The sequence below is a fragment of the Phaseolus vulgaris genome, chromosome 9 (genome assembly GCF_000499845.2).
Source record: "Phaseolus vulgaris cultivar G19833 chromosome 9, P. vulgaris v2.0, whole genome shotgun sequence".
Lineage (NCBI taxonomy): Eukaryota > Viridiplantae > Streptophyta > Magnoliopsida > Fabales > Fabaceae > Phaseolus > Phaseolus vulgaris.
Window position 1 is genome coordinate 7340388 of NC_023751.2, and position 25323 is coordinate 7365710.

The 25323-nt window shown below is 31.4% G+C and overlaps 2 protein-coding genes across 2 annotated transcripts; both read left to right on the top strand.

The window, feature by feature from the left end:
- Positions 1 to 1535: 1535 nt before the first annotated feature.
- LOC137821701 (phospho-2-dehydro-3-deoxyheptonate aldolase 1, chloroplastic-like) lies at positions 1536 to 5812 on the top strand. The gene is made up of 5 exons (XM_068626416.1): positions 1536 to 2152; positions 2231 to 2508; positions 3657 to 3933; positions 4102 to 4347; positions 5342 to 5812. Exons 1-5 carry the CDS (start codon positions 1652 to 1654, stop codon positions 5603 to 5605), a joined length of 1566 nt encoding a protein of 521 aa, XP_068482517.1. The 5' UTR covers positions 1536 to 1651; the 3' UTR covers positions 5606 to 5812.
- Positions 5813 to 10814: 5002 nt separating this feature from the next.
- LOC137820468 (lysine-specific demethylase JMJ21) lies at positions 10815 to 21219 on the top strand. The gene is made up of 16 exons (XM_068624580.1): positions 10815 to 11066; positions 11370 to 11480; positions 11602 to 11657; positions 11783 to 11925; positions 12571 to 12768; positions 12902 to 13101; positions 14872 to 14971; positions 15361 to 15936; positions 16026 to 16148; positions 17633 to 17713; positions 17790 to 18121; positions 18224 to 18481; positions 18784 to 18850; positions 18953 to 19160; positions 19827 to 19995; positions 20770 to 21219. Exons 1-16 carry the CDS (start codon positions 10939 to 10941, stop codon positions 20906 to 20908), a joined length of 2889 nt encoding a protein of 962 aa, XP_068480681.1. The 5' UTR covers positions 10815 to 10938; the 3' UTR covers positions 20909 to 21219.
- Positions 21220 to 25323: the final 4104 nt, after the last annotated feature.

Here is a 25323-nt window from a genome sequence, read left to right on the forward strand (position 1 = left end):
AATAAATTTATTTTTTATTTATAATTTATTATATATATTATTATTAATTATGTTATTTTGTAATAATTATTTTTTATAATTTTGATTATATTTTTTATATTTAAATTGTAATTCTATTTTAAATATAAATTATAATAATTTAAGTTTAAAATAAAAAGGTAAAAAGTAGATTATAACTAATTAATTAAATAAATATTTCTTCACAATTTTTCTAAGAAAGTTTTGAATGCAATTTTTTTTTATTTTCATGTTTTTTAAAGTTTCTTACATTGGTTTTCACATTTTCATTGTACACAGTAAAAAGATTTACTTATCTCATAAACCAACGAGACCTTAGAGATTTATAATCTTTCTTTATACATACAAATTTTGTTTCAGTTTTATATTAATTTTACGTTAATTTGCTTTGTGGAAAAACAGAAGACTGAGAACTTTAATATTTATAATTATAGTATGTAATATTATTTAAATATTTATCTCCTTTCATTGATTATTCTATTAAACATTCTGATATTTAGGGGTATAATTCCAGTAAAGTATATTGTGTAATTTTTAGGAAGTTATTATTCCAGGTGTTATGTTGTTGAAATTTTAAAACATGAATAGAGCATAGTAAGAATTTAACATGTGACCAGAGACTTTAAGACTCACAATAAATAATTATTGTAATTTATTAGTTCATTACATTGTAATTTATTAGTTCATTACATTTTAATTAGAATGTAGTTGTGTTGGTGATAGTTTATTGAAGGATGATATTGAGATTCCACAAGTTAAGGTGAGTTGTATGTTGCCGAGAAAAAAAAAACGTGAATGGTATGTTGAGAACAATATTCCCCTATTGGAGATTAATTTCAACACTGTTTTCAAATTAATATTTTTGTAAAATACAAACAATCAAAGATAAATTCAAACTTAAAAGAAGAAATCATTATTGTTTGAAAATTATTTAATTGCATTGCTATAACTATAAGTATCAAACTTTGTCTTTCTATATTTCTTTTATAAGAATGGGACCCTGTTTTTAAATGTATGTACAAAACAAAGCAAATTAATAGATCATTTCATCATGTAATTACTTTCTTCTTCTTTTTTCTCTTTTGAGATAAATTAATTACGTACAAATCTTGCAGCTATTTTTAGTTTCCTTTAAATATAGAATTTTTCTCACTTAAACATCATCTAAATATTTTTTTTTTATCTGTAAAACGCTATTTGTCAAATATCAGAATAAAAAATTTAAAATTAAAGAAATAAAAAGGAAGAAAACATTTGTCTTAAAACACATATATTTAATTTTATTTCCAATAAAAATGTTTTTCTGGATTAAACATTTCATGAGTATCCATTGTGTTAAACCATGGTTAATTAATTGAGTACAATAATTGAATCCAAAACCATGGAAGCCGCAGTCTAACCCAGGTAGCAAAGCCTCTGACTTACCAGTTGCCCAGCTACTACCCTGATAAATTTTAGACGAAAATACCCTTTCCCAACAACCCCTCTCTCTCCTTTATAAAAGCCCTGCTCCTCTTATGGAAGTGTATATGAGAAAACCATCATCTCTCTCTTTCTCTCTCTAGGTCTGCGACTAGACCCTGTGTGTGTGTCTCTATCTGTCACCGTGAGAGATCCTATACACACAACCGCAATGGCCACCACCGCTTACAACTCTCTCCTTCCAACCAAATCCATTCTTCCAACCCACCCTCTCACGCATTCCTCCACTACCCAATGCTACTCCGTTCCCGGGCCCAAGCCCAGGCCCATCCAATCCGTTCACGCGGCCGACAAGCCCGTAAGTGTAGTAACCGACGGCAAACAGCAGCAACCGAGGCATGAGGCCAAGTGGGCCGTGGACAGCTGGAAGTCCAAAAAGGCCCAGCAGCTCCCGGAATACCCGAACCAAGAGAAGCTCCAGGAGGTGCTCAAGAGCCTCGAAACGTTCCCTCCTATCGTCTTCGCCGGAGAGGCTCGCAATCTGGAGGAGCGCCTCGCCGATGCCGCCGTGGGGAATGCGTTCCTCCTCCAGGGCGGAGACTGCGCCGAGAGCTTCAAGGAGTTTCACGCCAACAACATCCGCGACACCTTCAGAATCATCCTCCAGATGAGTGTGGTTATGATGTTCGGTGGTCAGATGCCCGTTATTAAGGTACCACCGCACCTCCTCCACTCTCTCAAAATATAAAATGACGAGAGTTATGACGTTGCGTTTGAGTGTTTGTGTTAGGTGGGACGAATGGCGGGTCAGTTCGCGAAACCGAGATCGGAGCAGTTGGAGGAGAAGAACGGGGTAAAACTCCCCAGCTACAGAGGCGATAACGTGAACGGAGATGCGTTCGAGGAGAAAGCCAGAATTCCTGATCCTGAAAGGATGATTAGAGCGTATAGCCAATCCGCTGCCACTCTGAATCTTCTCAGGGCATTCGCAACGGGAGGCTACGCCGCTATGCAAAGGGTTGGTCAATGGAATTTGGACTTCACAGAGCACAGCGAACAAGGAGACAGGTGCGTCCCACCAAAAACAACTTTTTTTTCTTTCTTCAATCGGTGTTTCTGTACCTTTTTTTCCAGCAACTTATTCTCAACTTACTTCTTGTCTTCTTCTTCTTTTAATTTTTATTGTATCTACGTTGTCAAGTACCAAACGCACCCTACCACGTTTTCCTTTCCCTTCCTCTTTCCAATTACTTATTCTTCCTTAAACTGAAATACAGCAGTTTTGTGTCCTCGCCAAAACAATTTGGAACTTTTAATTTTAATTGCGAGTTTATTATTTTTTTTAATATTCATATTTATAATTAATTGTACTTTATTAGTACCATTTAAATATATAATTTTTATTTTAAAATATTCTTAAATATAAATAATTTTTTGGTCTAAAATATAGATGAACTAATAAAATATACAAGTACTTTATTGCTTTTCCTTTTTTTCTAATAAAAAAATCATCAGACATTATTGTCATGCCTTATAAAATATTTAAATAATGTGGTAAAGTTATTAAATATTATTAAATGTCAGTGTTACGTCACATTCAATTTTTAAGTTAATGTTCCCTTTCCATGATTAATGTGTTTTACTGCCCTTTCCCAAATCACGTCCTCTTCAGCAGTTTCCGGTTTATATTTGGGAAGATCTGCACTGCCCATCTTTTTGTTGGTTTCTCTAAAGAGTAAAGGGAAAAAAGTTGTTAAATCACAACAAATAGTCCCTGTTCTTATTTTTTTTTTTTTTTTGAAGTTTGTGTATGAAAAGATATTCTTAATGCCTTCGCATAAAACAGTGTTTACGAATTAGTCTTCTTAGTTGTTGAAGTTTCAACACTTTTAGTTTTAAACCTTACGTCTTACACAATACTTTTGGGCATATATGTTATATGATAGGAAAAGTTTTTCTTGACACCCTCAACACTAAAATACTTTCATTTGAGAATCCTAAAAATAATTATGTATTAACTATAATAATTAATAGTAACTATAATAATAAATTAAAATTAGCAATTCATTTTGTTAATGCAAATTATTAGTATTAATAATATTTATTATTTTTCTTAATAGTAGTAATAATTATAGCTAATATATAATTATTCTTTTTAAATAATGTATTTTTAAAAAGTTTTAATATTTTAACTTTATGTTTGTTTGGTATGGCAGGTACCTAGACTTTGCACACAGAGTCGATGAGACCCTTGGTTTCATGGCTGCTGCAGGCCTCACGGTGGAGCATCCTATAATGAAAACAACTGAGTTCTGGACCTCACATGAATGTCTGTTGTTGCCATACGAACAATCACTCACTAGGTTGGATTCAACTTCTGGTCTCTACTATGACTGCTCCGCGCATATGCTATGGGTTGGGGAACGGACCAGGCAGCTGGATGGTGCTCATGTCGAGTTTCTAAGAGGAGTTGCCAATCCTCTTGGAATCAAGGTTTGGACACGTTTCTTCTAAAACCAAGTACCCTTTCATCTTATGAACTTGTACATGCATGCAAACCTATTTCATTCTATTGGTATTTTGAAGTATATTTAGTCTTAATTTGCTTCGTTGAAGTTGGATAATTGATGATTGATGAAATAAAATGGCATCGTATGGCAGGTAAGTGATAAGATGGATCCAAATGAGCTTGTTAGACTGATCAACATCTTGAACCCCCAAAACAAACCAGGGAGAATATCTGTGATCACGAGGATGGGAGCTGAAAATATGAGGGTCAAGCTTCCACATCTGATCAGGGCAGTACGCAGAGCTGGACATACTGTAACTTGGGTCAGTGATCCTATGCATGGAAACACCATAAAGGCTCCGTGTGGACTCAAAACTCGTCCATTTGATGCCATCAGGGTAATCTTCTTGCCACTATAATTTGATTGGTTATCTTGCACAAGAAAGCTTTCGGGTGCTATTAGAAACGTAGATATGCTTGGTTTAGAAATCATGTTAGTTATTGCCGTTTTAGTTAGCATAAAATTATCACTTTGTAAAGTCATCATGTTTTTCTTTAAACTTAAATCTGATCATCTGAAAGGCTTTATAAAGAAGATTGGGAAACAATTAACATCAGTGTCTGTAATTGATGAAGTAGGCGTATTTTCAGTGGCTTTAATGCATGGTAGTGGCAATAGTAGAAGATTTGATGTCTGAACTAGTTCAGAGGTTGGCTACCAAACCTGAAGGTTACATAATATTTCGAAGCTGGATTGATAGGTCTGAAAAGATTTGCTAGTAGCGGTCCCGAAGTAAAGTATAATGAAAGCTGATATTTGGTTATTTGATCAACTAAAGTAATCATATTGCAGAGTTGGGTTGCATTTCTTAATCAATCTCTAGAATCCATGTGGAGAGAGGCCTCCATACAAAATATATAGTTAGCTATTTTTTAAATGTCTTTATAATCTCCAATTAAATTTCTATAACTTAAATTAATTTAGTATTCAATCAAGTCATTTGAGATACAATTATACTTTTAATCTATATAATTTCAAGTTTAAACACACTATTGTCTATATTTTTTTTGGAGGGAGGAGTGGGGGAGTATAAAAAGCACAAGAGAGTAAAAGAGATGAAAACTCTCATAGTAGTACAGCGAATTCCTATAGCTGGTTACAGAAATTACAAGTAAGGTTTTGTTTTTTCAATAGGTAATTGAACCAACCTTGACTGGTTTTGAATTTGAAGTCTTACCAACTTCAGAGAAAGCAACATAAGACTGCCAACCTTGATGTCTGATTATGGATGCCTCTATTTTGGTCTCTAACCATTCAAAACCAAGTTAGAGAAAGCAACAACCTTGATAGTTGGTACCTGATTATGTGTATATTTTCACCTAATTGAACAGGCGGAGGTGAAAGCATTCTTCGACGTGAATGAACAGGAAGGAAGCCACCCAGGTGGGGTTCATCTAGAGATGACGGGCCAGAATGTGACTGAGTGCATTGGTGGATCAAGAACTGTCACCTTTGATGATCTGGGTTCACGTTACCACACACACTGTGATCCCAGGCTTAATGCTTCACAATCTCTTGAGCTTGCTTTCATCATTTCTGAACGCCTCCGGAAGCGTAGGATCGGATCGGATGGCGCCAGTATCTTTTCTCTCTAGGATTATTCCATGCCTACAAACTGGTTTTGCTCCCTTTTCCTTAAATTCTATTATATGGACCAACAAAACTTGTCAGAACAGAATATATTTAGGAGAGTAAAGGAGATATATAATAGCCACTCTCTCAAGGACTGAGAAATAAGAAATATCAGTAAGTGTATATCAAGTAAGTATCCTTGAATAATGCTATTAAACTTCGACGTGCAACATTTAGATTATTCTGCACTTTCTTTTTTCAGTTATGATATGTTAATTATTCTGAACCAGATTAGAATTGAAGAGAAAAATAACTTTTAATTGAAATGAAACAACTCTAAAATTGCATTGGCCAAACTAAAATTATAAACCAATGTCTTTGTTAAAGTAATATTTTACTTTATTTATTATGTGAGTATTCATAGATATGTGTCTTTTAATATTCATTTTCGAATTAAGTTTATTTAAACTTCAGTAATAATATTTACGTAAATTTATTTATTTATCAATTTATTCCTTATTATTATTATCATTTTAATATTACAACACATATAATACACTTTTAATATTTTACTAGTAAATATATACTAATATTAAAAAAACATATAGAATTATTGATCACGTGAATTTAATTGGTAGAATTCTTTTGAAGATTGAGCATGTGGAGGGTGAAAGGTTAAAGCCATGCTATATTGATCTTTTTGTGTGTGTGTGTGGTGAAAGATCAACAAAAGTCTATTCGGAGACGTTATGAGGTATTGACGTAGGACACGTGAGAAGTGATTTTTTCTTGGTGAAATTAATTTGGCTTGGCTAAGAAAAAAAATAGTGGATAGTCAAGGATGATGACTATATTCGTTTATGAATCTCTTATATTATTTAATCTAATGTTAGATTGTATAAATTTTGATTTTTGATTCATTTTTAAGTATATGGAATAAAAATGTCCTTTTAATATTCTTCTCGATAATTTGGAAAACTAATCAATGTGGATATGTCTGACATATATGGAAGGAAATACCTGACAAATTAGTTAACTTTAGATTTGGATAGACACTTCATCGGATTGTAATCATAGAAAGTTTTAACAGAAACAAAATTGGTTTGCCTAATTTTGGTTTACTAACTATAAAATGATTTTTATAATTTTTTTATTTTATTTTCCAGGGTAGAACATGTTTAGCATGTCACTATTTTTTTTTATAAAAAAATATAGCGTGAGTGAAAATCACCTTGATTAGTTCAGAACAGAAATATTATGGTTCAGTGATCACTACTTTAATGTGGAATTTAAAAGTTTGCGTGTGCTATAAAAGATATATGGCTATTATGTTCATGTGATGAAGTTTTATGAAAGTAAGAAGGAGCTGATACAATTGATGAAATTGCTGGACTTAACCAATGATAAAAGAAGACACTCGGAAAATAAATCAACCATGCGGACCTTAATGCAAAATTAGTAACAATGTGATTAATGGAGTTTGATTCCAACAAATAGGTGGTCGTACCTAAAGAAAAACAATAAATCTAACAAAGAAAAATAATAATGGAGGTAATAAAAGAAGAAAGACATGTAATTTTCATGGTATGAGAAACTATGATACAACATAATCATTAATTGTGGTTGGACCAACCTTACAAAAATAATGATATCATTGTAGGAAATTTGGAATTTAATGGAGGCTATTCATACAACCACCAGTCATGAATATATTTAAGAAGGGTTTCACTGTTGATTAAGTTTGTAGAGTTTTTTTTTTTTAATTTCAGGTAAATTTGTAATGTTTGAGCCAAATCCTAGAAAATAGATGGGATAAGAATATTTTTTATTTTGTTTTGTACAAGTAATTTTAAAATGAATTTATTTTATCATTCATTTCATGTTTATTCATCGTATTAATTACATCTTACATCCTACTTTCTCTTTGTTTTCAGTTCATACTTTGTAGCCGATTGTTCACTATTTCTTGTTTACAAAACATTATCAGAGGTTTTTTTTATAGCTTTAGGGTTTAGGGTTTAGGACTTATGAGAGGTTTTTTTTTATAGCTGATTGTTCACTATTTCTGGTTTACAAAGCATTATCAAAGGTTTTCTAATCATTACCTTTTGAAAACTACCTTGAGTTACTCTTCCATTCCAAAAGAGGTGTTTTCCCTAACCATTTCCTCTCCCTTTTATTCATCTTTAACTTATCTAATTTATGTATTTTTTTTATCAAGACCTATATTCATATGTTCTTGTATAGGTTAGAAAGATATTGTCTTGATAATGGTCAATACTCCTCAATGTCTGTGTCTAATAGGTCCCACTCTGCGACTTCGATCAAGGAGAGGAGAGTATTTTGGAAAGGTTATCCAATGCTTAAGTTAGATCTCAATTCCGTTAATTGAAAATAATAAATGTATACATTTGCATTGTCTTGGAGTGTATATTTATAGCTTCAACGTGGGTATGTTATTGGACTTAGTTTAGTATGAGTTAATATTGATATTAGACAGTTATTCCATACAGTAATTACGTTAATAATTACATAATTACTTAGGAGAGTGCTTCTCGATTATGTATATATATAGTTTTAATTATATTGTGAGAGTATTCGGTAATGAAAACGAATGGTACATCTACTTATTTATATTCTTTTTGTTTATGAACCTTATCGATTTTCGTTGTTGACTCTCATCTTTCTTTTATTTTACTTAAATGAGTTTTGTGCTTTCATTATAATTAAGATTTAAGGTTACAAATAGAAAATGCTTTGTTCAACTAAAATTGCATTAGTTTATTTTATGATTTATCTTATACTATTCATGTTTTGCCTTGAAAGAAAGAAAAAAGGTATTGTCTACCTAGTTTTTACTTTTTAAATTGTTTGGTATTTGCCTCAATAAGAATAGATGATCAAAAGTTTCTTTTATTAAAAGTATTATTTTCTCAGTTTTACTTAAATCTTATCATATTGTTAACCCACTGTGTCTTTGTTAAATCTTAGATTACCATTCATATAATAATAATATTAAATAATTTTGGAAGAAAAAGGTAGATGACAATTATGATCTTCTTCAATGAATTTGCAACGATAATTCTTAACAACTCAATAGATCCAAGTGCTTTGTTACTAGAAAGACAGTTCAAGGTATGCAATTTTTTTTCACTTGGACTTTTCTTCGTAATTGAAATTTTAAAGTAGATAAACCTTGTGATCGTGTGTGTATACATGGAAGGTTTTAATTATTTATGGAGATAAAACTGTCACAGAATAAATTTATCATCAAAGGTTTTCCTTACATGACTATATATACGGTGCATTAATGTACTATGCGTGTATGTAAACAAAAGTAATTATAAGTGACAACATTAAATTAATAACTAAATTTAGAAGTGCAAGTTCCACTGTGTATAGACATATATAAAAAGAAAAACGATTATAAGTGACAAAATTAAATTAATAAATAATTTTGGAATTGCAAGATATTGAGGTGATGAAAAGGAGGATTGAAGAAGAATTTAAGAAAAAATTAAACATTGTATACAAAATAAATATGAAAAGAATATAGAGATATAAATACTGTGAAGGCTTTTGACTAGGGCATCCCTTCATCTTTTGAGATATCAATAACAAGAACAATTGGTTCAAGTTAGCTATGTTTCATTCTTTCCCCAGTAATATTGAAAATTTTAACGAACTACTTTTATATTTCATAATATAATTTTCACATTTCTAATATAGTATATTCACATTGTAGGTTTTTAACAATGAAATGTATAAAAACTAATTGAACAAATTCATAACATATGAAAAATAAACATCAACCCGTTCAAGAGGGATTTTAATTACTCCAAAAATGTAAAAAATAACATCAACCACAGGTAATAGTTTAAGAGAGATTTTAACCGAAGAGAATAAAAAATAACTAATGAATACACTAATGCTTTGTTTGGATCAGAGAGTGGAAAAGAGAAAGTGAATTTGAGATGATATCAGAGGAAAGTGTAAAGAAAGTTAGGGTGTTTGGATTAAGGTAAATAAAGTGAAAAGTGTGAGAAAAATTTATAAAAATTTGTGAATGATGTAATGGATGTGACAGAAATCATATATTTTTTAATTGATAAAAATATAAGTTTACATATTTATCCTTATATTTAAAAATGGTTAAAAATTAATGTGAAATATTTATTTATAAATTATAATTATTTTAATTAAAATATCATTTAAATATTTATAATTATAAATATTTAATAAAAATTTATTTTTATATTAAATAATGTTATTATTTTTATCTTTCCTTTTCTTAATTAATATAATTATTATATAAATTTATTTTTATTATTATTATTTATATTTATAATTTATTATATATAATATGATTAATTATGTTTTTATAATAATTATTTTTTATATTTAAATTTGAATTATATATTAAATAAAATAATAATAATTTAAATTTAAAATTAAAAGGGTAAAAAAGTAAATTAAGGTTAATTAATTAAAATATATATAAATATAAACTTTCTTCGCACATTTGCAAAGAAAGTTTTGGTAGGAATTTTTTTTTTCAATTTGTGTGTATCTTTTGTTTTTATTACGTGGATTCATTATTATTTTACTTTAAACAGTGTTTTTGCGCCTTTCTGTCCTTTCTGCATAACGAACGAATGCACCTTAAAAAAAATATAAACCGTCTAGGCATAATAAATAAATAAAATAATAATCAACAATGTAATTAATTATAGAAATAATTTGTTAGCCATGCAAATCCTAGTACAAAACTAGTGGTCAACAAATATTGATTTATATAAAGATTAGTTGTTGCTAAAGGAAACTAACAGATCAATAATAATAATAATATATTTTGATATTATGAATCTAAGTGTATTATGCAAGTAAAATTTTGGACCAGTATAATTCATTAATTGCACATTCAATTTATTTTTTAATTTTGTTTCTTGAGATTCTTTAAATTTTCTTACTTTCATATACTAATTTACGGTAACAAAATCACTTTTTTTGCCCTTTTTTTTTTCCGACCCAGTGGCTTAGAAACAACGGAAAGTGCACAAATAGCACCCAAGTTTCTTAAAAGTTAAGTTCTAATATATTCTCATTAAATGAAATTTTATTAAAACGTGTTGTGTATATAAATAAAAAATGGTTAAAAATTAAGGTATGAATTTTAAAATTAATTTTTTTTAATTATAATACTTAAATCAATCTTATAACCCGCTTTAGCCTCTTTCTCGTCTTCTTCCTACCGTGTATTTGTTTGTTTTAGAAGACGCGGTTCAGCGCAGGAATGAATCAATTGTGAAGAGAAAAGATAGTCATCGGTTTGTTGTGAAGTTGAATTTGACATTGGATGGAGTCTCAGAGAGATCGCAGGACAGAAGCTCTTGGAGACCTTCGAGTCCTTTCCGATGAAATCCTCTGCGCTATTCTGGAACGTTTCACTCCGCGAGATGTTGCTCGCGTTGCTTGTGTTAGCAGGTAATGCTATCTACCACTACTCCCTTTCTCTGTTTTCTAGTTCTATATTTTTCTCGTTTCATTTTCCCACAACTTTTGATTCTTATTTATTTGAAGTTTCAACGATAAGTCTCCTTTATCATTCGCTTTTTATATGAATCTGGATGGAAATGGATTGTGCTTCGTCATTCATTTGTACTTTTGATGTTTTGTTTTTCGTGTGACAGTGATTCATTGACCAACACTATTATTGTAAATAAACCGTATAGTTCATGAGTCATGTGGTATAATGTTTTCTAAGCGTGGTAAATTAAATTTTGGCAGTGTGATGTACACACTGTGCAACGAAGAACCTCTGTGGATGAGTCTATGCCTAAAAGGAACGTCTGGTTCGCTTCAATACAAAGGCTCTTGGAAGAAAACTGTTCTGCATAAGTATGCCTCTCCTCATATGCAATTGCTCGTTCTGAAATCGAATTACTATTCTTTTCGGGCACTTAATTTTAGTTTCTGTTTAGCGTTTTTAACTTGTTTCGAATTGGGCATTTTAATGCAGTTTGAATCTGCCCGACAAATACAAAGAATACCATCGAGGACCTTTATATTTTGATGGTGAGAGTTCTAACACTACTAGTCTCTTATGTATCTTCTATTTTCTGGTGAAATTTAGGATATATGCTCTTAGAAAATCATATGGAAGACTTTTCTATAGACCACTAATACTCACCTTTCTGCAGGGTTCAACTCTTTATTTTTGTACAGGAGATTATACCGCTGTCATACCACATTGGGTGCATTTCATGCAGATACTGGAAATGTGCAAAGAATAAAAGACATCTCATTGAAGGAATTCTATAATGAGTATGATGCAAAGAAACCGGTACTGGGATAAAATAATTTTAATAGTGAACCCTATTATTTTTTATTCTTTGAGAATTAAGATGGTTCTATTTTAATTTACAACTTCTTATCTTTGGACTCACTTGCAGTCTTACCAATGAAAAGGCTATCTTGGAGCTCTATCACTCCGGTCTTTCCTTATTTTTTTTTTTATATTTTTTGGAAGAATAGGAATGAGCTTCTTTTTCTGACATCATATGTACATATGTATTTGATTGGTCTTGGGTTTTAATATTAACAGACTCTTTGCATATGCAAGCGTGAGTTTTGTGTACAATAACCTTCTCCCATACCTTTGCATAGGAGCCTTCTAGCACCGCTGTACATTAGTTAGTTAGTTAGTTAGTTTATATCTATCTATGCATGTATTCACATTTGCTATTAATATCTGAACTATTTGAGTAGTGATGTTGTTTTACTCCTGTTTTTTTGTTCTTGTAAGATGGAAAGTGAGAGATGAGAACCCGTTATCTTTTTAAATAAGGGTCCTTTGCAGATAATAGTATTTTGGCTGTAGGTCATGCTATGTGTTCTAGATATATTGAAATTCATCAATCTTGAATTTCCAATTATTTTTAGTTTTTTTTTTTTACTAAAGTTTAATTTTAATGAATTACGCGTCCAGGTTATGCTCAGTGGATTGGCTGATACATGGCCCGCCAGGCATAAATGGACAACTGATCAGCTGTTGCTAAACTATGGAGATGTAGCATTTAAAATTTCTCAACGGGGTGCCCGAAAGGTCTCCATGAAGTTCAAGGATTATGTCTCTTACATGAAAGTTCAGCATGATGAAGATCCCTTGTATATTTTTGATGAAAAGGTACTTCTTTTGAGATATTTATGTTTCATTATGCGCCGTTCCACCTCCCTGCACTATTTCCTTTCCTATTTCTTGTTCTGCAGTATTTGAGAGTTTGCAAGTTCTTTTAACATTTTTTTTACCTCTCATTCAGTTTGGTGAAACTGCACCTAGCTTATTGAAGGATTATTGTGTGCCTCATCTTTTTGAAGAAGACTTCTTTGATATCTTAGATACAGATAAAAGACCATCCTATAGGTGGTTCATAATTGGACCAGAGAGATCTGGTGCCTCTTGGCATGTTGATCCAGCTCTTACCAGCGCATGGAATACTCTTCTTTGTGGGCGTAAAAGGTAAAGATCTAAGCCTCTAGACATGTAAATTTTGCCTCCATTTTGGCTGTGTAGCTTGTAGCATAGTCTGTGACTGTTTACATGGCGTTTGAGGAAGCTATATATGCATGGTCCGTTTCTGAGTTTAATCCGGAAAATAATAAATTGGTCCTCCAGCTTATTAGAATTCTTTCTTTTTTGTTTTTTGAAGTTACATAGGAGGCTAGGAATGAGGAAAAATGGATTAAATGAGAGTGGTCAGACTTGTTAGGGGTTAAACTTGGCATCTGTTTTTTTCTTCAGGAAACTAGGTGCTATTAAGCTGATGAGCCATTGTTCTAGCTTATTAATATTACTTTTTTATTAGCTACTAATGCATCCCTACCCAATGGTTGTGAGCGAAGATATTGTTTAGTTTACAAGTTCCACATTTGGTTTTCAATCATAGTAGTCAACAGCATGCTATAGTGGAGGGGAGGGTTCCCTAGCTGATATGGGAATGAAATAGCAAAGTGGTTTTCAATAGCCGCCTGTTGAGCTGCAACAGCAGAGATTTTTTCATGCTACAGCTAGCACTTCATACCTGCTTTAAACACTACATCACGGAAAAATGTTGTTTAGAGGTTGTTTGGGTAAAATTATTACTTCTCTCCCTTTTTTAAGTTTTTTTTTTTATATTTATTTCGGAAATATAATTGGATATAGTTCTTCTCTGACCATTCCACAAAAAGTTACTCCCATTTTGATCTTGTTTCTACACACTTTACAGGACATCTTTTCCCTCGTGTCTCCAATTCACGTTCTACTAATTTTTATTTAATTTGTCAGGTTCTTTTTGTATTAATTTCACCATCATTTTTATTTTTTTGGACTTTGTTACTTTGTTCTTACTGCTCTTAAATTGATAGTGATTGTGTGTGTAAACTAACCTATTATTGGTCATGAACTTATTTATATTTTTTAGTATTATGTGGTGTATAAATTATTTAGTTTGTATTATAATATTTAAAATAATAGTTACTCCATTTCCTGCATTATAAATTATAGTTCAATGTTTTTTAACTAAGGCTACATGGCAGAATTTTCTGGCTAGAATTTACAAGATAGTGTACTGAGATAGCATGTAAGAATCAAGATTGGTCATTTTTAGATGTAGAGTACTATTCCTGTTATGTAATCTAATATTTTACTAGTACTAGGTTCTTAAAATTTTATATAGACCAAGGTTGAACAAGAATCCTAGAAACGGGAAACCTACATCCTCTAAACACACTTCAGTTTTATCAATCTCCTGGGTCTTAGATGTAGTAGATAGATGTTGTATAAACCAAAATTAAGCTTTGCGTCTTTTCTCTCTCTCTAATTCTCTCTGCCTATCTCCCCCTCTCCACCCATATGTGCGTGTGTTTGTTGGGAAAAGGGGCTGTTGGTAGATATCCTTCTTACATGGGAGTCAGTGGATTACTATTAGCATGTTTGGTACAACTTAAATCTAGAAAAATAATTTCTTATTTTTCAAAACTTTTTGTGCAAGCTGGCAAAATTAAGCAGTTGTTTTTCTAAATAAACTGAACCAAGCATGCAGCAAGTAAATGTCATCGCAATGCATAAGCAAAATGTCGATTTGGTATGGGCTTGATTATTTAACTTAAATTAGAATTCTTGTTCTTTATTGATTCATTAACTGATAACACAAATTTTATGTGAGGTACTTAGATTTTCTGTGTTACTTCTTGATTATGTTCTAGATAAATAATGCTAAAGTGGTAATGTTTCCCGTACATTTGATAGGTGGGCATTATATCCTCCAGGAAAAGTGCCTTTGGGTGTGACAGTTCATGTTAATGAAGAAGACGGTGATGTCAATGTTGAGACTCCATCATCACTGCAGGTACTACAATGTTGTAATTGTAGTGATATATACCCTCTTTTTGGTGGTGAACCATAGTAACTTTTATTCTTATCTATTGATGTGTGTTTTAATTATTCAAGTGAAAAGAAAATCAGAGTATTCTCAAGAGAACAAAACGTATATTTATGAAGACTGAACTCAATTTTTTTATTCTAGAAGGGTTACAATTTATAAAAGCTTAAAGAATAGCTACCCACTAAAACATGGTCTTACGAATAAACCATGAACTCACACGGGAATAACAAAACACATTAAAATGAAAACAGCAATAAATAGAAGCAACATAAGCTGAATGTGGACATGTTTCAATGAAGCATTTTCCTAACAACGTGGTTATTATTGTTAGTGACGTATGTGTTTGTTTGCAGTGGTGGCTAGATTTTTATCCTCTTCTTGCTGAAGAAGACAAGCCAATTGAGTGTACACAGCTACCTGGAGAAACAATTTATGTTCCGAGTGGATGGTGGCACTGCGTACTAAATTTGGAAACAACTATTGCTGTCACGCAGAATTTTGTGAATTCCAACAATTTTGAATTTGTATGCTTGGATATGGCACCTGGTTATCATCATAAAGGAGTTTGCCGTGTTGGGTTGCTTGCTCTTGATGAAGATGGTTATGAAAATGTCAGACAGAACATGCCATGTAATGAAAAGAACTCAAGTTACAATGATTTGTTAAGGAAAGAAAAAAGAGCCAAAATTCAGAAAGATGCAGATGGTCTAAATGATGAAAGAGCCATAAATGGTGTATCTAGAAGTTACAATTTATGGAAAGATGGATTTTCGTATGATATAAACTTCTTATCCATGTTTTTGGATAAAGACAGAGACCACTACAGTGCCCTGTGGAGCTCAGGGAACAGCATTGGTCAACGAGAACTAAGAGAATGGCTATCCAAGCTCTGGATTCAAAAACCAAAATTAAGAGAGCTAATATGGAAGGTTATTTTCTTCCTACACTTGTGCATTCTTTAAGCTCACATTGTTACATTATCAGATTTTATGACCTTTTTCTATTTATACATGTCTAGGGAGCATGTATTGCACTAAACGCCAACAAGTGGTTAGAATGCCTATCAAAAATTTGTGTCTTCCATAATTTGCCCCCTCCCACTGACGATGAAAGGCTTCCAGTTGGTACGGGTAGCAATCCTGTGAGTTTTTTTGTTTTCTGTTAATGATTTTAACTTGTATTTTCTTGAAGATTGAAATACAATGACTTTTCTTGGGTTTCAATAAAAACATTTACTCCGTAGTGTAACAATAAAATTGATAAATTGAAAATAACCCACCATGGCCTTGGAACTATTGTAGATTTTAGTGGAGTCATTAAAGGTTTTATTGGTTCTATCGAAATGTTTGGGCTTTGTTGAAATATTAACCATATCATTTCATTTCTTTGTTACCCTTGTCCAAATCTTTGAAGTTAATACTCATTTGAAACATATGGAACAAAATCACATTTCAATATGCCTCTTCCACTATTGACTTGTCTTTCACTGCCTATGAACCAGAAAAATCTTTGATGAACTACTGCATTGATCTCATGTTCTGCTCTAGGCGTTTTGGGTTCTTTTATTTATTCTGCCTTAAAGTACTTAGTTTGGGTCCTTTTTCTCTCCCATGATTGCTATCTGAGGAAAAAACACAAAAACAGATTTTTAATCATCTTTTGGCACCTCCTGAGGTGCTCCGCTAGGCACTGGAGAAGGTATCTTCAATAGGCAAGGACCAGCACCTAGCCTCAGCAATTTGTGAATAGCTTGTCACTTTGACTGCAGTAAGAAAACCAGTAAACAACCAGATCAAGTGATATTTTAGTGGCTGATCTTTTCACGATGTTTTTAAGTTTGTGTCATAGTTTTCCCTCTTGTAATCATGAATATCGTCCTATGGTTGTTGAACTGCTATAAATTACAATATATTATTTAGCGTGTTATTAAGGCTCTATTTGGTATGGTTGTCATTGAATTTTGAAAATTTTAAATTTTTTAAAACACTCATGTTTTTTGTGTTTAGTTTCTAACTTTTGTGTTTTGTTTTCAAATTTTAATAGAAAATCATTCTCTAATTCCTAATTCAGGTTCTTTGGGTTTAGGGTTTAGGTGTGGGGTCAGTAGTGGGGTGGTGTTGTAGCAGTGGACTTTTGGTGATGAACTGGTGGTGGTTAGCAACCACAACAAGATAATGGTGGTGGTGACAATACAATGATTTTGCTGGCTAGTAGTGACAATGATCATGATGGCCACAACAAGTGAAGGTAGTAGTGGCAGTGGCTGTGATGGTCATTGTCTGGTGTTGTGGTGGATGGTGGTAGTGATGTATATTGGTTCTTTTGGGAGAAATGGAAGAGTTAAATTTATTTTAATGGCTAAAGGTACCTTTATTGTTTTAAAAATTGATATCAAAGTGTTCCGAAATTGAATTAAAAACCAATTCAACTTCGTTTTAGCCAAGCACATTTTGTTTTGTTTAAAAACTAAAAAACGAAAACTCACGAGCATCCTAAATAGGTCCTAAGTTTCTGTACTTGAGTTATGGCATGAGAATGATTTCTGGTGTGATCATTAATTTTGTAACATTAATTTTGGACTATACAATAGCTCTCTGACTGGGAATATTTCCGCTATCTAACCAGGTTTATTTAGTGGGAAACTCTGTTGTTAAGATTTTTGTTGAAGGAGGACTGGAAGCTTCACTTTATGGTTTAGGCACAGAGGTACTTTATTGGCATTCTGTTTCCATTGCTTCTGTCGTACATATCTAATTTTAATAATTTTTTGTATATTTTACAGCTAGAGTTTCAGAGTCGGTTGCGTGAAGCCAACTCCCCACTTAGTAAACATATACCTGATGTTTTGGCCAGTGGAATTATTTATCTTGAAAATGGATCTTGTACCAATTTAAGTTGGGATGGAAAAGGAGTACCTGATGTCATTGTGAAAAGCAATATCATCAGTAGGAAATGCAGTGTTGATGATTTCTCATTTGGGGTGTGGGGCAGGAAACAATTAGAGTATAGGAATGCTGGGATACCTGTGGATGGATCAGGTAGCTTAGCTGGTAACTCAAACATATGGCCGTATGTGATAACAAAACGATGTGAAGGGAATATATTTGCAGAATTGTAAGTCATATCATTGGTGTTTAGTATTAACTAGTAGCAATTCAAGTTTCTTATTTCTATAAGTAACATAATTACCGTATATTATGGATTTTGTTTTTGCAGAAGAGATAAACTGACATGGGAAGATACGACAAACTTGGCCTCATTCTTGGGCGAGCAACTGAATTATCTTCATCTTTTGTCATATCCACCTCCAAATATCTCATCTTTCTCTGATATTGATCATGAATTAAGCTTGGTTGGGGCTAATGGTTGCATTGCAACTGTTAACAGTAAATCAAATGTTACAGCAGAATGGTGGCTCTTCACCAGAACCTTAACAAAGATGAGGAAAGACCTGTCAAGCCGTTTGACCAAGTGGTACAATTTGTCCCTATGACTTCCTGTTAAACAGTATAGTTGGAATTAGTTTATATATAAGAAAGGCACCGAGGGGATTTTTTATGCATAGGAATGAAAATTTAATAACCTTCCAAACACTTTGAAGTTCAAAAGGAGTTCTTATAGATAGGAAAACTGCCAATTTCAGTAGCGGTGTTTAACAACTATCTAAAGATTTCTTTTGACTCAATCCTTCTTACTTTGAACTTTATTCATGATTATGTTTTTTTTTTTTTTGCCTACCTATGTTCTCCTGTAACATACTAGTCTCTATTTTGTAGGGGAGATCCAATTCCTTGCAAACTGATAGAGAAGATTGATGAATATATCCCACCTGATTTTGCGGAGGTTTTTTCTAAACTAAAATTCACATTTTGATATCAACTTTTTTGTGTGGATATGCTAGACTGATTTGTTTCTATAGTCTAAATAACTTTTATTTGACTTCAGAATTTTGGAAACTATGCTTGTAAACACTGCTCCTGGATACACACGGACGTTATGGATGATAATATTTGCATGAAACCATCAATGGTTTGCTCTACCACTGCTGGGAATAATGAAGATATCACCATTGTGGACAATGGTTTGTTGAGTAATTATGAAGTAAAATCATGGTGTCCTAGTCACATTCTTGACTTTAGTGATCTTTCCATAGGTCAGTACTTCTGCTTTCCTACTTCCAAGAAATTTGTATCCTACTTATATTGGAATGTTGTGATCGTATGGCATCATAATTGTTCATGTACTTTCATAATCTACAAGAAACTCTTTTTTACTCTGTACAGTTGAACTGATGTGATTTCTATGATACATGAACAAGGACATGTTATTAACACCCCCTTAGAATTTATTTTTCATTTATTTATGACTTCATTTATACATGCACTATTTTTACGGTTTTCAGGTTAATGCATGTTCTTCTGCAAGAAGTAATCATTATGATTTTAGCTTTGTCCATAAGAATTATTGTTCTAATGTTGTTATTGTTGTAGCAATTTCCCGAAATAATTTTTTGTGTTTTCATACTTCATTCTTCATTAAACTTTCAGTGGAATGCCTCTTCCTTTTTGTCTGTTTTCACAATTTTCTGCCATTACCCACCCAGTTAGGATGATGGTGTTTAGTTCTTATTTTACCTTCCTCTGATTTGTCTGTCTAGTATATTTATAATTAAGTCTAAAATTATTTATGATTGACTCATCATTTTCTACATCAACTCTTTAACTCCAGGAAGATGTGTTTGTTCAAAAGTAACACTGTGGTAGATATATTCTGATGTTATTTCTATTGGTAATTATTTCAGTTTTTTTTTCATTTGCAGGTGATCCTCTTGTTGACTTGATACCAATTTATTTAGATGTGTTTAGAGGTGATTCACGTCTCCTCAAGAAATTTTTAGAAAGTTATAAACTTCCCTTTGTTAGTGAGGTATCAAGGTGGGAGTCAACAGAGGGTGATCAAAAGTTTGGCCGACTTTCATACCTTGCCATGTAAGTAACGGTCTCCATAATTCTCTTACATAATTAATTTCTTATCAACTTGTATTTCAATTTGAATGTACAAATTTATCTAGAAATATGAAATAGTCTACCTATAGTCAATGAAATCAGCCACGCTCCCTTACGGATAGCCTTACTCAGTCAAGATGGATTTTTTTAGTACTTATTATACTGTTACTAATTTTTGACATTGCATAATTTCATAAGAATATTTATATATTTAATTCTTTTGAAAGGCGTAACAGCGGTTTAAAACAAAAACACTTGTTGATAAATTGGTAATTGTAAATTTGACAGTCGAAAATAGAGTTGTGGAAGCAATAGATTAATGGAATGGAAATGAAATGACTTTAGTTTTCGGTTTGGATTGTTTAATAGTGTAAACTGAAACATATCATGGCAGAATCTCTTCTGTCCCATTCAATCCCATGTCTATAGGGGATGGAACTACACTAGTAAAGCTATTACTCATAGTTTCGTTTTCTTTGAAACAATGACGTAGAAACTTTACTCTGCGTCTTAAAATTCAAACAATGATACGATTGTTTTAAGGAATTTTGTTAACAATTAATCTAGGGGCATTGAATTTTCTTAATTTTATTGAATTGTTATCCCGTATTTTATCTTTTAACCATTTTATTCTACCTATTGATTAAGGATTATGTTTTTGACAAATAAAGATGTTTTGCTTTGTGTGTGGATTTAATACATTTAGCAATTGTTGAAGTAGGTGGTTGGGATTTATTGATTTCCTTGGAATTGCAGGTGTTATTGTATCTTGCATCATGACAATGTATTGGGAGCTCTTTTTAGCTTATGGGAAGAACTGAGGTCAGCAAAGTCATGGGAAGAAGTGGAACTGGCAGTGTGGGGGGAACTGAACAATTACAAAGGCTTTCCGTGATCATTGGCTGCTTTAGATATTTTTGGAACCGGAATGTACGTCGGAGCGTCGGTGATAATAAATATTCAACTTCTCCTGTACTATAGTCTGTAGCCGTAAATGAGCAAGAGACTTCAGCACATCAATTACCTGTCATTAGCTTTTTTATTGATTCCAATTTGTTTTATAATTTATAGTAAAGTTCCCCTTCATTCTTACTCTTTTGTATTCTGAAAAGCATATTAATATTGTATCCTTTGATTGATATTGATGCCCATATAAAAGTCATTATCCTTGGGCTAAGTGACTAAAAAATTTATTGATATCTAAAATTGTTTTTATTATTAATGAAAGTTACAAAAGTTTTAGTTGATCACTATTTTAGATTCTAAAATTAGTAGTTAAAACATTGATAACTAATTAGATACCAATTAATTAATTAGATAACAATTTAGAAACTAATTTATATACCAATAATATTTTAATTTATAAAATAGTATTTATTTTAATTAATATAGTAATTAATTATTTTGTCTTTAAAATTAATTTGGTTTAATTACCTTTTTCTTCTCTATATTTATAGCCAATAGTCTATTTGGTACAGTGGTTTTTAAAAAATTCAATTTGGTCCCTAAATTTTTTAAAATGTATTTAAAATGATCATTCCTGTTAAATATCAACAAACGACGTTAAGTGGTGCTTATGTGGCAGACATGTGTTTACATTACTTTGGTGAATATTGAATTATGGTTTAGGTTATTCAAATTAGGGATTTTGAATTTCTGATTTAGGGTTTCTGATACGAGGATTGCTCCCCTGGTTGGATTCTGTGGTGCACTTCCATGTTTCGATTCCATTCGGAGGTGTGCTCCTCTCATTCGATTTTGTGGTGCGATCGTGAGTTACGATGGTGAGCTGCGTTCCCATGGTCGATTTGGAGGAGCGATTATGTGATGCGGTCCAGATGTGGTGAAGGGGCAGCGATTGCGAATGAGGGGAGCACACCTCCGAATGGAATCGAAGCAGGGAAGCGCATGATAAATGTCTAATTTCAGTAATATTTCATATTAAAATATAAGCACTTAATTTACATATAAAATAATCCCTAATTTATGAATAAGAGTATTTTATTCCCAAATTTGGTGTTAACTGCAGATTTCTAAGGAAGATTGGAGATTTGGATTAAAGATAAATGATTTGAACTAAAAAAATAAAGATAGAAGGTCTCATAATGGAAAAAGATGCAAAGAAAGATTGGGCCTTTTTTTTATGTTTTATCATTTAGCCCATTAGCGTGACACAATAAACAACCTAACCCTAGAAAACTAGGATAAATATAGGGCTAGAGGCTCAACCTTAGTGTGCCAGATTGAGAGGAAAACACCATAGAGTGAATTGTAACCCAATTGGGAATGGAAGGTGCTAGAAGTATGCATGGCTAATTCTACCCTTTGGGATTAGTTGTTTTTATAATTATGCGAGGGATGGATAGTTAGGGGACATTCTTAGGGATTTTATATGTGAGGAATCGATATAAATGCTTTTTAAACGGGCATCAATTTTAATCAAAGAACTTAATATTGACATACTAATAAAAATACTTGAGAGTGAAAAAGATCAAACTAATCCTTATTTTTCCAATTGAAACAACTAATTCTTTGTTTGTTTTCTTATTGATTAGTGCCAACACAATTAATTCAAAACACTCTTTTAATTGTTTTGTTTTTTATATTTAGCGATTATTGTACTAGATAATTTACTGTTCCTTAGGGACAATTATTACTTCTGACAAACACGGTGCACTTGCTGTAACACAGAATCCAACCAGGGGAGCAATCCTCGTATTAGAAACCCTAAATCAGAAATTCGAAATCCCCAATTTGAATAACCTAAACCCTAATTCAGTATTCACTAAAGTAATGTAAGTACCATTCACGTAACTTACACGTGTCTGTCACATAAGCACCACTTAACGCTGTTTGGTGATATTTAACATAAATGACTATTTAGAATACATTTTAAAAAACTTAGGGACCAAATTGAAAAAACCACCGTACCAAATTGACTATTGACTATAAATATAGGGACGAAAAGATAATTAAACCAATTAATTTTTATTTAATGATTTCTAAGAGAGATGTTTAAATAAATCTTATTAAACTATTTATGAATTCAAAATATCAAATTGCCGGCATCATCTCTTAACAAAACATCCAAAGAGAAAAAAAATAAATCAAGTTGAATCTTTAATAGGAAAAAAATACTTAACCGAATAAATTTTTTGATCAACTTAACCTAACCATTCTATTACTACCTTCTTAGGATTACATTTCAGCACAACAATACTTTAATTATCTTCAAACCTTAAAGAAAATTAAGAGAAAAATAGAATTTAGAAATATAAAATTTCTAATAAATATAAAGAATAACATTTATAACTTTTCTATAAATTATCTATTACTTTCTATTTAAACTTTTTATCTCTACTAAAATTTTAACTCTTATCTAGGTTTTTGCTATAAAAAATCAAGATTATCTCTGAATTATATTATACCATAAAAATACTATTTGTATTATTACATCTCTCAGCTGATAACAAAAATTACATCTCTCAAAATATATAATTTTATATATTTATATTTAAAAAAATCCTAATCAAACGTTTAAAACTAATATTATTATAATGTTAAGTTATAAAAAAAAACTAGTAAGTTCTACCAGGTGAAGGATAATTTATAAAAGAAAAAAAATGTTTTGTTGCCTCATTAGCTTTAAGTCGTAACTTGTTCTCAGACCATAATTTTTTTAGGGAAGTTTATCTAATACTTGTTAGAATAATTCTTGAAAGCGACCAACAGTTTTCAAAGGATAACATGCTTGTGGTTTCTAAATATTTTGTAAAGTTCATTATAGTTATAGTGACATTTTCTAAAAAAAAAATTATTATAAAAATTGAGTTGCAAAACGGATAATTGATAGTCATATAACTTAACAACACTATCTCAATGGAAAGTGATTGAAACAAAACATATATATATATATAATATATATATATATATATATAACAACATTAATAATAGTAGTAAAAATAAATAATGGATGGTTTCTTTTCCTCTTTCTTAGAATAGAAATCACGTCTTTTTTTTTTATGTAAACTTATATTATGTTATTGAAATAGATTTTTTACAATATAATTTCGCTCTTGGTATCGATACATGTTTTAGTCTATTGTAAATATTGTGCCCCAAAAAAACATGTTTATTTGTTTTATAATAATATAAGATTTACCGATTATTTTGAAAAATATCTATAATTTTTAAAAAATTTCAAGCATTATTATAAATTAAATATAATATATTTTGTATTGTGGAGTGACAAATGAGTTTTCGATATATTGATTATTTGGTAAAAAAAGACAACTGACAAGTAACTAATCACTCCCTACACAGAATTAGGGATGATTGGACTTTTATGGATTTGACACAAACTTGTAAGAAAATTATAAATAGAAGACGATAGAAAAAAAGGTATTAATTCTATAATTATTGGACATACTCATTGTTGACTTCAGCGTCTAGTATTTTTATAGGTGTTATTACATATTTATAATTTAAAAATAATTTGTAAAGTTTTTAAATTTTATTTTTCATGTTACTCGTTATACTGTCTTAAATTTATTTTACCAATATCGAAATATTACTCGAACAAAATATTAAAGTTCTAAAATATATATAACTATATTATAACTTTAATAATTATTAAAAATAAGGATATTGCAAGTTATTTTGAAGTGAGCGTTGTCCGTGAATTGGGCACTTGATTGAGTTTTTAAGGTGGAGTGATCTACAATAATTGGCTTACTCAAGAAACATGTTTTATTTATGTATCAGAAGTTTTACTGATTGGGCTTTGACATCAAGCTTAAAATATAAGGATCCTTTCTTACTGAACCTCCCTTCAAAAGGTTTATTGGTCAACATCTGTTGGGTGGAAAAGTATAAATAAATAGTTTTAGCAGTTGACTTTTCTGACGGTACTTATGGATTAACTTCTCATTGGGTCCAACAGTTCAAAATCCCTAATAAAGTAAGAAAATCCTATAATATAATTTATTTAATTATTTTTATGATTGATTTGAAAGAGGTTAGTGTAGTGTTTAAAGTAAAGTTATTATATTAACTTCAAAGTAGGGTGACATAATGTTTGATATGGAAAATGTGTTGGAGGTTGGGCAGAGTAGAGCGTAGTGGCTATTGTGACCTACTACTACTTTGTTGATTCTTAATTAAGGAGGACCGAGGAAATAAAAAGAAGAAGAAAAGTTACAGTGAAAAGCACTTTTAAGGGCCTAGTCGAATCCAATATTGAAATGGGCCCATTACCAACTAACCCAGCCCATTCCTTTTCCTTTCCCTATTAGCCATAATTGAATTTTT

Bases quoted from the DNA above. Each gene is read 5' to 3' on its own strand.
- LOC137821701 (XM_068626416.1), top strand. From the start codon at position 1,652: ATGGCCACCACCGCTTACAACTCTCTCCTTCCAACCAAATCCATTCTT. The intron at 2,509-3,656 runs GTGCGTCCCACC...TTGGTATGGCAG, and splicing joins CACAGCGAACAAGGAGACAG to GTACCTAGACTTTGCACACA. The intron at 3,934-4,101 runs GTTTGGACACGT...ATCGTATGGCAG, and splicing joins CCAATCCTCTTGGAATCAAG to GTAAGTGATAAGATGGATCC.
- LOC137820468 (XM_068624580.1), top strand. From the start codon at position 10,939: ATGGAGTCTCAGAGAGATCGCAGGACAGAAGCTCTTGGAGACCTTCGA. The intron at 11,658-11,782 runs GTGAGAGTTCTA...ACCTTTCTGCAG, and splicing joins AGGACCTTTATATTTTGATG to GGTTCAACTCTTTATTTTTG. The intron at 17,714-17,789 runs GTACTTTATTGG...TATATTTTACAG, and splicing joins TTTATGGTTTAGGCACAGAG to CTAGAGTTTCAGAGTCGGTT.